The following is a 12,529-nucleotide window of genomic DNA, read 5'->3' on the forward strand; positions in this document are numbered from 1 at the left end:
GTTTTCAACTGATATAAAGAATATTGCTTTTGACACAAAAAATAGCCTTCCTTTGGAAAGGAAAGTGCTGTGGATAAAAGCCCACAGGAAGTAGTGAAAATGTCACTATATCCCATTATAGGCAAAATGCCTGCATAGGAGATTTTGATAAATGCATGCTTGCTAAAAAAGGGTGCCATTTTTAAATGAGCTAAATAATATGCAAGTCAGTATTAGCAACGTTTCATAAACACAGTCTACTGCCACCACTGTAAGTCTCACTTATAATGGGGACATACAACCCCAGTTTATAACAATCCCCAAATCCATGGATATTTTTTCATTGGTTAGGATCCCTGTTACAGAAAGCAATGATATAATGCTGGTCTGAATACAAAAACATATTCCTTGCTTTATACAGTGCAACTTCCTATATTTAGCATGGGAAGTGTATAATTTATTTTTCAGTTCTTTACTGTTTCCTTTTCAAAATATCATTTAAATGTTGGTCAAATTACAGCGACAAACTATAGCAACTTTCTTTCTTGGTAAACAGTACTAAGAAACACTACCAAATTGACATTTCTTCAATATTCTTATGACAGAGGTTTCCAAATAGTATTGTAAACCATGAAATACATTTAACTTCCGTACGGATCATATGGAGAGATTGTTCTACTGAGGTTACATTGAGTATGTTTTCAGTACATCAGATTACTTCTTGATGAGGAAAATTCTGTCACATAATCACTGGCCAGGGTTACCTCATATGTTGTTTTCCAGTTTTGTTTACGTCTCTTATTTTAAAATGTCATGTTATAGATTTTGGATATTGAATTACAGTCAGCTAATATACTAGTCTCCATCGTCCATTATATGTTTGGGTTTTGCTAAAAACATTCAGTAGAATTTCTTTAAACCATGGAAAAAATAACTCTTAACAGAAATGACACTATTGCATTGCCAACAATAAAAATATTTTGCACTTTCAGAAATTTCAGGTGAAAGAGACTTATGTAAATATTCAACCACTTACTTTGGTAGAGTTTTCAAGTGATTTTCTCTTAACTCCAAAATTCGCAATTTGACAAGTCTAGAAATATGATAGAAAATAATTAGTTCATTCAATGAATTAGTCCAGGAATTCAGAAGAATGCTTTGAAACTACTTATTTCAACAAAAAAAAGAGTCTGCTTAATGCACAATAGTAAGATGTCCAGTCATTGTGGGGCTGAATATGATACAAAATGTATTCAGAACCAAATAGCTTCATGTAAGGACAGATAGCTTCAGATAAGGCCATATCTGTTCTTACCTGAACTCTTCTGAAAAACTTTGACATATAGCAGTTTTTCATAGTAATTCTAAACTATTTTTATTAATTATTCAAACAAGGCAAACATAGTAAAAGTTAATTTCTCACAAACATTTCCAAACCTATTAAAGGATAAAAAGCAACTGCTATTTAGTTCACAACTTTCTTTTGCATTTTTTGAGCACTGAATTCTACATCTGCACACAGGCAGACCAATACTACAGAACAGATCTCCACTGAATTTACTGTATTTTACAAAGAAGTAGGACATGTGCTTAACTATTGGCATAAATTAGAACCTATACACAACAGTACTTCATAATTCCATATCATTGTGCAAATTCTAACTGGCAATATTATTTAAGCCGCAGCAATAAATTTCATGAAGTTGAATAATGGGAAGGAATGAGGACACATCAGGTAAGAGATGAAGAAACTAGTGTATTAGAGTTCCAGAATTTGGGGCATAATTGTCAAATTACCTATATTGTCTAGGAAGATAATTTCATAAACATGAAAGGATTTTGATTCATGTCACTCTTTTGCTGGTTCTTTAATCCCAGATTATAATCAATGTGGGGAGGAAAAGGAAGAGGATATAAAACCAAAAGGATGAACAAGGTCCTTTCCTCTTCATCTCAAATCGTACAACTCCACTCTCAGAAAATCTGGAGTATCAAATCAACTATTTTTGGCGGTACATTCAATGCATGAGCTGACCGTGCCCAGGATTGCTCAAGGCCTATGTGAAACTGAGCAGTTCTGCATAACTAATTTGTAATTGTATCATATCTAAACAGAGATGTCAGCCCACAGTCATACTATTAAAGCTTTTAGGCTGATATCATAGTTTCTAAATGTGAAGAAAGTTTATTGAGGAACTTTATGGTGACTTTCAATGATTTCATGAATGCTGCTTTGCATATTACTCTGTCTCTACAGTCCAGGTCCTTTAGTGCCATAAGTGTAAACATGTGAGAAAAGTTTTTAAAAAATACAGCAAAGCTTTAAATAGTTCTCTGTCCAGCACACCACCATTTTTCTGTCTCATGGAACCTCAGGCTTCCCAATATCATGCTCTTCTAGAAAACTATGGTTTTACCTTTTTCCTAAGAAATAAAGCAGAAAACATTTCAAGTCCTACAGTTGTGCTTAACCAGGACTAAAAAGAGCAACTTTAAATGAGAAATGTGTAGAAACGTTTACATGATGCTCAGGTAGACTCCATTCCTGACTTTATTCACATGGCTAAATGAGACTACAACAGACTAACTGAATATTACTGTACCAGAAGATATAAAAAAAGAACTAAAATTTGGAGAAGAGCAATAAGGGAGATACAGTTGAAGAGCTACGTGTGTCTAGTAAAAAAAAAAAAAAAAAAAAGAGCAATGTCTCTATGCTAACGTGGGAAGCTTTGGAAACATGACAAGGATTTGTAAATGCAAGACACAAAACAGATAATATAGGAGCAGAATAATAATAAAGGAATAACAACCACAACTGGAACTAGTGTAATTTCATTTAGCTAAAATATGCATTTGTAAAAGAAAAAAAAAAAGTTAGTGCTTTCTGCTAAAAGATTTAGAATACTAGACATGTCCTTAAGCGACAGATTATTAGACAAAGTACCAGCAAGGATTTAGGAGAGCATAATGAATATAAACACTACACATCTGATAAATTGCAGGGTATTTAATATATTTATTTTTCCTTGACATTTGAACATAATGTCTGATTCCAAACTGCAGAAGCAGGCTGTCTTAGAATTTACTCTGATATTTCAAACACTCATCAAATGCAAACAATGACAATTTTTTTTCCTCTTTCTTCAACTAGGCATTTTCTAAAGGTATTCCAGCATAAAGCCCAGACTCAGCTCTGCGTCAGTGACAGGCCCATCAAGTGAATGCTGATAAAGCAGCACTTTCTAGTTCTCAATGCCTGAGCATGCCAATGTCATTTCCAACTCAAATTATGTCACCTCAGTATTAATTTTGGAGTGCTGAGTTGATGTTCCCAGTAGAACAATAAAACACACATATGGTTAGCTGGATGGACCAGGAAAAAATTAATACAAGGTGTATGCTGTAACACCACCATATATCTTCTCTGTTAATCCTTTGTCTTCTGAGCTGTTCGCCGAACTGGACAATCTGAGGGCAGAAAGGTTGACCATTCCCTCACCACTGTAACAGAGGTGGAATAAACTTGACATTTCTGCCAGAGCTGCGCAGTGTAAGGATCCACTGGCTTCCACTGCCCTCTTAAATGGCCATGGCAAATTGTGTTAACTTTGATTCCCCCTGCCCCCGCTGCTTTGTCCTTATCTAACACTTTTTGGCTCAGTTTCTGCTGCATTTATTTTTACTCTCATTCTACATCCTTTCTGCTCTGCTGTCTTTTGAATCTTGTCTCTTGTTCTTGCTTTCACAATTTTCCTTTGGTTACTCCACCACGCTTAGTCATTTCTTTCTTCCTTTCTGACGCACAACACTTCTTTCTTTCCATTTTTCAATAGGCACAGACCATATTGTTATTTTCTGCCCTTGCTACAATTTAATAACACATTTGATGAAGGACAGGCCTCTTCTTCAATTTCTATTTCTTCTCACCTTTTCCCTAAACCACCAAACTGCATCACTTCATCATAAAATTCTTGCTGACATAACACTCTCTCTAGCAACAATCATTCATCAAAATAGGGCTGAAAAGCCAAAATCTCTTTGGGTTTTTGTTTTGCTTTGTTTTGTTTTTAAAGAGAATACAGCTTTAAAATGGTCCCTTAAAGCCTAAACTGGGTTCATATGAAAGAGCAACGTGCTTTGATGACTAATTCTTACCTTCCAAAGTTAGCTGGAAGAAACTCCAAAAAGGCATCATTTAGATAGAGCTGGGTCAAATTTAGAAGTTGTGTGAAGCCATCTGGCAGCCTAAAAAAAACAGTTAAAAGCTTAATGCTCACACCGAAGTTGCTATGGAGATAATAACAATGTATATTTAGAAAGAGAAAGATGACTTTCTCACCTTCTTTTTCTTCCCAAATTCTCAAGAACTTACTTGCTACAGACAACATTTTTGCCCATTCTCATCTTTTCCACATTGCTATAACCACATGAAATTCAAATGCCTGGCACATTCAAGTTACATCAGCCTTTTCTCCCTTCCTAGCTGAGGGTTTTAAGCCAAAGGTGTTTTCTTTCTTTCTTTCTTTTTCTTTCTTTTTTCTATCTCTCTTTTTTTTTTTTCTTGGAACTGAAATAGTAAAATTTCATCCTTTCATCTGCTTTGCTCCATTTTATAAATCACGGGATTACAACACAGATTTTTTTTGTGTGTGTCTATTATTGCAGGTTTTTGGAAGGAATAAGGGTTGCCAAAGTCCCAAGAGATTACGGTATGTGAGGACGCAGCATGGCTTACCTCCCAAATACATAAAGTATCAGCCCCTTGTGGACTGCTTTGCCAATACTTTCTTTACTATGTGGAAAGACACCACATTTGTTACATAGCACACAGATCTTTTCACAGATACATCAACCCTGGATTTCAAACAATTAAAAAGCAATTTAGATTAATCCTGCGATGAACTTGATACAATGCCTTTAAATTTTAGTTCACTTTGTGTAAATTTTCTGCACTTGCAGTAAACAAACACCAGCTATTGATACTCACTTAGAGACTGGATTGACACTGGCTTCAATAATTGTTAAACACTTACAACATTTAATATTTTCTGGAAAATCTTGAATTCCTAAAAAAATATTGAAAGAATTATTATACGCATGTTAAAAACTGTTCAAATTGTTTTGTTCATAAATGAGTCCATTTGGCATTTTCAGATCAGACTTAAACTATAACAGGAAGAATACATATATTTTAGTACTATAGTCTAAAAGATGATACTTAAGCACTAAATAAATATACCAGAACAGATAATATGTCTTGTAGTAAAACTATTCTGCTAATGCTTGATTTATATAATTTTCTAGAGGTAAATAGTGACATCATTTGTACTGATATTTGTGCCTTTCATGTCTTTCCGAACTGCTTATCTTTGTCTTCTTTGCCTCCTTCTCTTCTCAGGAGAACATACATATAATCCTGAGAGTCTCTAGGCCTGTATTAATAATACATTTTTCAAAATTTTCAAGAGTGCCTAAGCCTTGTTTTCAAAACAGACACTTAAGTTCAGACATGCAAAGGTTTTTACGCACATAAATATGTAAATGCATAATTTGGAAATGCACATCAGCAAATTAGTCACTGGCTATATAAATCCTGGTAGTTGTTTACCTGCAGCCTTATATGCTTAAATACATTACACAAGAGCCCAGTAAGTACTAAGCCACTTTGGAAAGTGGAATGGTTCATAAGTGCACTGAAAAATGGTCTCCCACTCCTATTTCTAATGTTTATCAGTCACAATGCTAAAGCAACTTTTTTTTTTTTTTTTTTTTTTACAGAAAAGTAAATAAGGTGGATATCTACCCAGACTTCTCAAAAAAGCCAGACAGGAAAATAGTACATAATCTAGAAAAAGAGCAAGTTTTCTAGAACACAAGTTTGTTAATCATTAGGAATTAAAACATTATTGTTCATATTAATTACAATTCTTTAAAATACTTATACTTTTGATCTCTTACCATTTTTACTGATATCAAGTTCTTTGAGATTAACTAAGCTAGCAATAGTGGTTGGCAGACTTGAAAGGTCATTGTCTGGTATACTCAGTTTGCGTAAAGCTTGACAGTTGAACAGTTGCTGTAACATAAAAAGATACTTTACAGTGTTTCAGGAAAAAGATCAGTTTGGGATCATTATTCATACACAGAAGCAACAAATACCACAAAACTTACATTTGCTATATAAGAATTCAATAATCAAAAAATATTTTTAAAAGCCATTATTTGAGAAAACATTTTTACAGGCTGCTCAGTATCATAAACACAGCTTATACACAGTTGACAAGAATAATCAGAACAGTTGATTGATAGCAGGAATGTTCAAAAAGAGCCTTCTGTCAAAAACTGCATACTTATTGCAATCAACATTTTGTAGGTACATAATATTTCATGTGTCATATCAACTGAAATTTTTTGTGGCTGGTGGTAAATTTGAATATTTTATTTTGTAATTTAATTTCAGGCTAGATTTTTAAATATTTTGACTGCATGCAGAGGAAATTTGCTATCTTCAAGAAACAAAATGCTTTGACATTATCAGAATGATATGTTCCTTAAGTCCCCCCCAAAATTCAGGACTTGATTCTAATTTTTAATTCAACTTCAAATTTTACAAAATGTCAGAATTTCTACTGCACAAACAATCCTCATTTCAACTTGAAGTGATCAATAAATCACGTTGAAAGCACCTATTTAACATGGCTGCTTTCCTCAAGAAATATCACTATCTCATACAACACCTTATACATGTAAAAATTAATAAAACAACCATACTAAGAGAAAGCAGTCATGAAAAGCGATTTCACATTTAGGTACATTGCATTGCAAGGTTAGAGGTGCCTTATGTGAAGAATGACCAGGTGCATTTTTTAGATAGAGTAGCTTATAGCTTCTTCAAGCCCAGTGTGCTAGCAGATATAAGAGGAGAATCCAATATAATTGCTTGGCTTATCTATTGCCGTGCTCCACATTCCGCAGCGACAGTACTGTGGAAAATTGACTCCTAAGAGTAACAGGGAAGGGCATGCATGGCTACTCGCTTTGGTGGTACAAACCCTGGTTTGCGGACCCAGCACAGTGTCATTGCAGCTGGCCTCCAATCCCCGGTACCAACCACTCCTGTGCTACCCATCACACCAGACTGCAGGAAAGACCTGCTTCACATTACCCACTTTGTGGCTGCAGGCTCCTTTCAAGAGTTAAGTTACCAAACCCCATAGGACTTTCTCTGAATACGCATTCACCAAATGGCACCAGAAAATTCAGTGGGCTCCAGAGAAGAACAACTTCTCTTTGCAGGCATCTCAAAAGTGTTCTTCAAATATTACTGCTATGTTTACAACAGATTTAGTCTTTCTTTCAGACTTCTATATCAGAATAAAGTCTATATACTCATCTACAGGCTATTTGAGAATGCATAATAATTTGATTGCCTAGATGAAAAACTCAGCCAAGTATCCAGAGAGGCGAAAATTAACACACGAACGGTGTGCAAATGCCAACCTGGTACTTCATTTGAAGTAAATTTTAGATCATTTTGAAACTGCATTTTCCTGCCGTAACTCATAATCCTTTAGAAAAATCCTGCTTTTTCTTCAAGGTAATCTATTCTCAGAAAACTGAGAAGGAATCACATGAATAAAAAATGAGAAGCACCACACCACAATCACTATCAATTGGCACCAAATATGAAAGGGCCTTTTTACTAAAAGGCACTTTTCAAAATGCCTTTGTATTGACAGGTTTTTCAGATTTCCTCGTACATGAAACGTACTTGTTCGTTCTCAAGACTGTACAACAGCCTCCTCCCCACTGCTCAGCAGCTAATGCCAACGGCGGGCAGAGAAGCATAATGCACTGCTACAGCCCAGCAGCCTCGCAGGAGTAACAAAGAGAAGCGTTTCCATGCTGGGGCCTGCGGTTCCCAATCAAATTTACAGGAACAGCCAGAACATTTACTGTACACCCTGGAAGCCAAACTGGGTTACACATTTCTGCTTGCAGACAATGTTAATAAAGGGAACTATCTCTCCACAGAATGAGGAATTCCTTTGCAATGCATCTGAGAGCACCCACTTTTTCTCTTTTTTAAGGAAGCACATCATTTTGGACAAGACTGGAAAGTAATGAAATTAAGAGGCTCTAGGGTTTGCTCTTAAAATTTCTAGCCACATTACTGTGTAAGAACAGCTGTAGATGTTCAGCATAGGGAACCTGCAGAAATTTAGTACATCTACAAACTATACCATGCTATTATACTTGGAAAATGAAATTCCCAGTGCATGTTCCCAGCCATTCTCCTGGAGAAGTCTTCTTTTAAAAGCCAAGGAAGGCTTGGAACTTAAAGTTTTGACAATATCTGAAAAGATACTAGGCTTTTGAACTGGTGAATGAAGAAGTGTAATAAAAAAATATTCCCTCTGGAGTAATTTTATGATGTACTGTTGTATCAGAAATAATACAAGAGTGTGAATACAGGTATGTAGGCCCAAAATTGCCCACTTTTTTTTTTACCCACTGGATTTTCAAAAGGTGTCTTTCTCAGTTTCTAGTGCTTTATGGCCTTGCCACCATGACCTTGATGTAATTGTCATACTGTATGTCCATATACTACTTTTATTCCTTTCAGACTGGAAACCAAGTGGTGCTAAAAGTGCTGTAATTTGAGTTATAACAATGGGCTATTATTCTGCATATCTCAAGTTCGTGACTACACAGCAATAGGGGTTGTTGGCTTCCAGGGCCATTAGAGGACAATATGAAATTTCTGCTCTTTACTTTCCATAGGCGTAACTGTGAAATAGATTGGCTAACATATTGGGGGAATTTGATGTCAAGATTACAAAGGAATAACGCTTTCTAGCTTTGCAGAACAGAAACATGATTTCTTATCAGCAGATTTAGAAAAAGTATTCAATGCCTTTAATGGAAACTATAAATTATATAGCAAATGCCATGCAAAAGAAAAATATAGTTAATTTATAATAGCTACCCATCTATGTGAGCTATACATTAGTGATTACCTCAACACTGTTTATATATTGGTTGTATTGTTTGTTCTCAGTGAGAAAATTAAGCATTAAGATGTAGCCTCTGGCTTCAGTAGCGTATTTAGCATTACTGGTATCTATTTTACCAACACGTGAGATGGCGAAACACAGTGGTGGCTATTTCTAGAATTCATTGTTAGAGACAGATTAATTTTTCCTAAGTCATTAACAAGTAAACTAATTTTGCCCATTACAAATTAGTCCGAATTTTACTTTATATTTATAAGAGAAAGCTGCTGGGGAGAATTTTCATCTCATTCATGTTTTTCTGGATACTGATTGCCAGTGACTCCACCTTCATTAAAATCAATATTCTTTTTTATTAGTCATTGATTCATTTGACTCATACAAATAGGGACATACTTGCAGCAGCAGCTCATGATAATGAAGTCAAAGGCAAATAAAATAAAAGACTTGGCTAGATTTAAGGGAAAATAAAGAATAAGAATTATACAACAATCCTATAAATCCTTAAAAGAAGAGAAAAACATCAGAAATTAGGAACTAGAAATCCATTTTTAATGAAGAGAGCAGGAAAAAAAGCATAATTACTATGCATAAAATGTAAGGTAAATTTTTTTTAAAAAACAGGCAGAATAAGTTTAATACATCAGTTTAATGCAAAATAATCTATTAGTTTCTAGTGTATCATGTATCTAGGTAGATAAGGACTTAACAGAGTTTTTATCTATGCTTTTTTCATTAAAGTTTTAAACATGATAAAGCGTTCTGATGAGAGAAAATTTCAAAAGAATATTGTAACTTCAGAGGCACATAACATTTGGTAAATAACAGAAAATTGACCGAACAAATTTTCTCTGGAAGAAGTTATTTGAATCCACGTTTACAGAGAGAGGAAAGTTCTGCCTATGGTAGATCATAATATGTAATACAAAAGTTAATGCTAAGTAATACGGTGTCATTTTAAGAAAAAAATGGCATTTTCTCTCCTATAACATTAATTCAATAGTGAAAAAAGTTCAGACTTGCAGGAAGCAAAAAATATTTGAAGCAGAGAATTTGATAAAGAAATTATTTGGACGGTTTAATTTACAGTAATGATTAATAAAGGCTTAAGACAAAAAATTATGAATGGTATCAAGAAAGCAAATTAACACTAACATTAATCTTCTCTTATACAAGGCCAAGACTATGTGAAACGATGCGTTTACCCAAATTAAGACCAATTAAGAGGATTTCTTCAATACTTAGTATTTACTTCAAAATATTATTTATAACATAAGAAAAATGAGAAAAGGGTGCAAAAATAGTGTCTTATACATTTAAATCTCTCCAAGGCATGTATTTATCTGATGTTTTGTTTCACATATAACAAATAAAAAACAGATGATACCACAACACAGTGCAAAGGTTTCATTAGCATGCACATTTCAATTGTGACCAACACTAACAATTATCGCCTTCATCCCAATTTCGTAATTTTGGACCCTTTACCTTTGGCCCTCAGTTTTTCCATATAGAATTGTGGCATATTGCGCTTGTTCTATGCCCTGATATATTTTTCTTCCATTATATACTGCAATTTAGTTTGAATGTCATGGTGATGCATACTTTCAAGAGACCCAAAACAAATATTCCAAAAATCCCTAGCTAAATTAGACACTTCTTCATATATTCTTCAGTATGATTCTTCAGTAGCATAATCAAAATATACAAAGTTAACCATATATTATTGTTAAAAGAGAAATAGTCCTGAAGGTATTCATTAACAATAAAATGGCCTCCACCACAATCCATTTCATATTTATGGGGACAGAAAGAATATCTGGTTGTCTGCTGTCCTTTCTAGAAGCAGGAGAGTTAAGGCAGTTCTCTGTATCATTCTTCTATGACACTTAGAAGATTGTAGCTACTCTGTCTTACCATCTGTAAAGAATTTCTTGACTGAGTGAGCAATCTTAAGCAATGAACCATCATATCCGAATAAAAGAACTCCATGTAATGGAAAAAGTACGTTTTCTACATTTGTAAATAGAATTTATATAAAGTCTCTAAGCAGTGTAAGAAAGAAATATGTTGAGAGATGATGAAGAATGGATTACAGTGGAACAATGTTTAATTAAAGACTTGTAAGCATCTTTCATTATTGTTGAGAAAAATTCAATTAAGGAATGGATTACATTACTTCATGCTTCATTATGTAGCTAGCACCTAGTATTAATTGGTTTTTCCACTACCTTGCTCTCTTTTGTTTCCAGAACACTTAAGTTACAGTAACTTTTAATTCCTTATAGTAAACATTAATCAACAGAAGAACAGATTTAAAGATTCTATAAAGGAAGTTTTACACAAGAAGGATAACTTAAGTAATCTTATTGCAGGACCTCATTTGCACTTATAAAAATATTAGTCAGGCAGTACTGGCATTTCTCCCACAAGGATAAACGGCTTATCCTGACAAAGAGCCTGCTTTTAAAAGCAGTGCCACAGAGGATCCAACTGTGAGATCATCGACCCCATATATTAACACACTCCTGGTCAAAAGCCGTATTAATTACTTGTTGTGCAAGAAGTACTTCTTTTGAACAATTGTTAATTTCCCAACTTAAGACCTCATTGGCTGCCCCTTGTTCTTGTGCTATGCAGCAAGGAGAAGTAAGTGGCCCTACTCCTCCCCATGCAGTACCGTCTCCAGGAACGGTGTCTCAGCTGATAGGGCTCTTCAGAGAGAGCAGAAAAAACATTTGTAAAAATTTAATTGAATCTCTAGAGTTAATAGCCATGACTTCCCACAGTAAGCAGCTCTCCTGGTCAAGAGCAAGCCCTATTTCAGAGTTGAAGCACATGTTGAATACAAATTTAAGAACACAACTTTGACATCTATATTACAGGCAGAACACTGATTACCTTAGGTAGCTCTTCAATTTGATTGGCATCTAGGTAAAGCTCCTCTAATGTCCGTTCAAAATTAAAAACTTCCTTTGGCACCTGCTGTAGGCCACAGTGAGAGTAATCTAACACTGAGACGATTTCTTCTTCACCACGAAAACACCGGCAGGGCACCAAGCGGCCGATAATTTTCCTTTTGGTTGTCATCTCCAAACAGCATACTGAAGGAAAAGGGGAAAAAACAGTTTTCTGAAACTATCAACATTTTGGGGACTATTTCTTTAGAATTATTATCAAGATTGCAGTCCATTAAATACAGCTTTTCCTGAGGGATATCTGTAGTCCGCATTCTGCATTTCTTATTCTACCTTTCTACAAAACATGAAAAAGTGAGATTTACCAGCGGAATCACAAAAAGCAATCTGAACACATCATCTGTGCCCCTACACTGGGACAGAAGAAAACAAGCCAAGACTATCCACAACTGTTGCTTTCTTTAATGATGAAAATTAGCTATGTAAATCCTACATGTATGAACGTGCTCATCAGACAAAGTACAAAATGACAACATTTGAACTCCATGTTTTAGTCCCTTGTTCAGTTTGGACTGCGAGTCACTGAAGTGAATCAGAGTCGTCTGGTTCTGATTC

The 12,529-nt window shown here is 34.8% G+C and overlaps 1 protein-coding gene across 5 annotated transcripts in view; it reads right to left on the reverse strand.

Annotated features, from left to right (window-relative positions):
• Window positions 1-12,092, reverse strand: part of LRRC7 (leucine rich repeat containing 7) — a gene marked incomplete at its 3' end in the record, with an annotated part of 100,609 nt that extends 88,517 nt beyond the window's left edge. For 4 of the 5 annotated variants that reach the window (XM_082313902.1, XM_082313901.1, XM_082313900.1 and 1 more), the window contains exons 1-5: window positions 11,898-12,092; window positions 5,941-6,058; window positions 4,970-5,048; window positions 4,138-4,227; window positions 1,016-1,072 (exon numbers count right to left, since the gene is read on the reverse strand). In XM_082313902.1, coding sequence (XP_082170028.1) covers window positions 1,016-1,072; window positions 4,138-4,227; window positions 4,970-5,048; window positions 5,941-6,058; window positions 11,898-12,086 — 533 coding nt within the window. In that variant the 5' untranslated portion in view covers window positions 12,087-12,092. The remainder of the gene's footprint in view (window positions 1-1,015; window positions 1,073-4,137; window positions 4,228-4,969; window positions 5,049-5,940; window positions 6,059-11,897) is intronic. The other variant, XM_082313899.1, reaches the window with a different exon arrangement.
• Between the last annotated feature and the right edge of the window lie 437 nt (window positions 12,093-12,529).

Source organism: Platalea leucorodia (assembly GCF_965183815.1).
Source record: "Platalea leucorodia genome assembly, chromosome: 5".
Lineage (NCBI taxonomy): Eukaryota > Metazoa > Chordata > Aves > Pelecaniformes > Threskiornithidae > Platalea > Platalea leucorodia.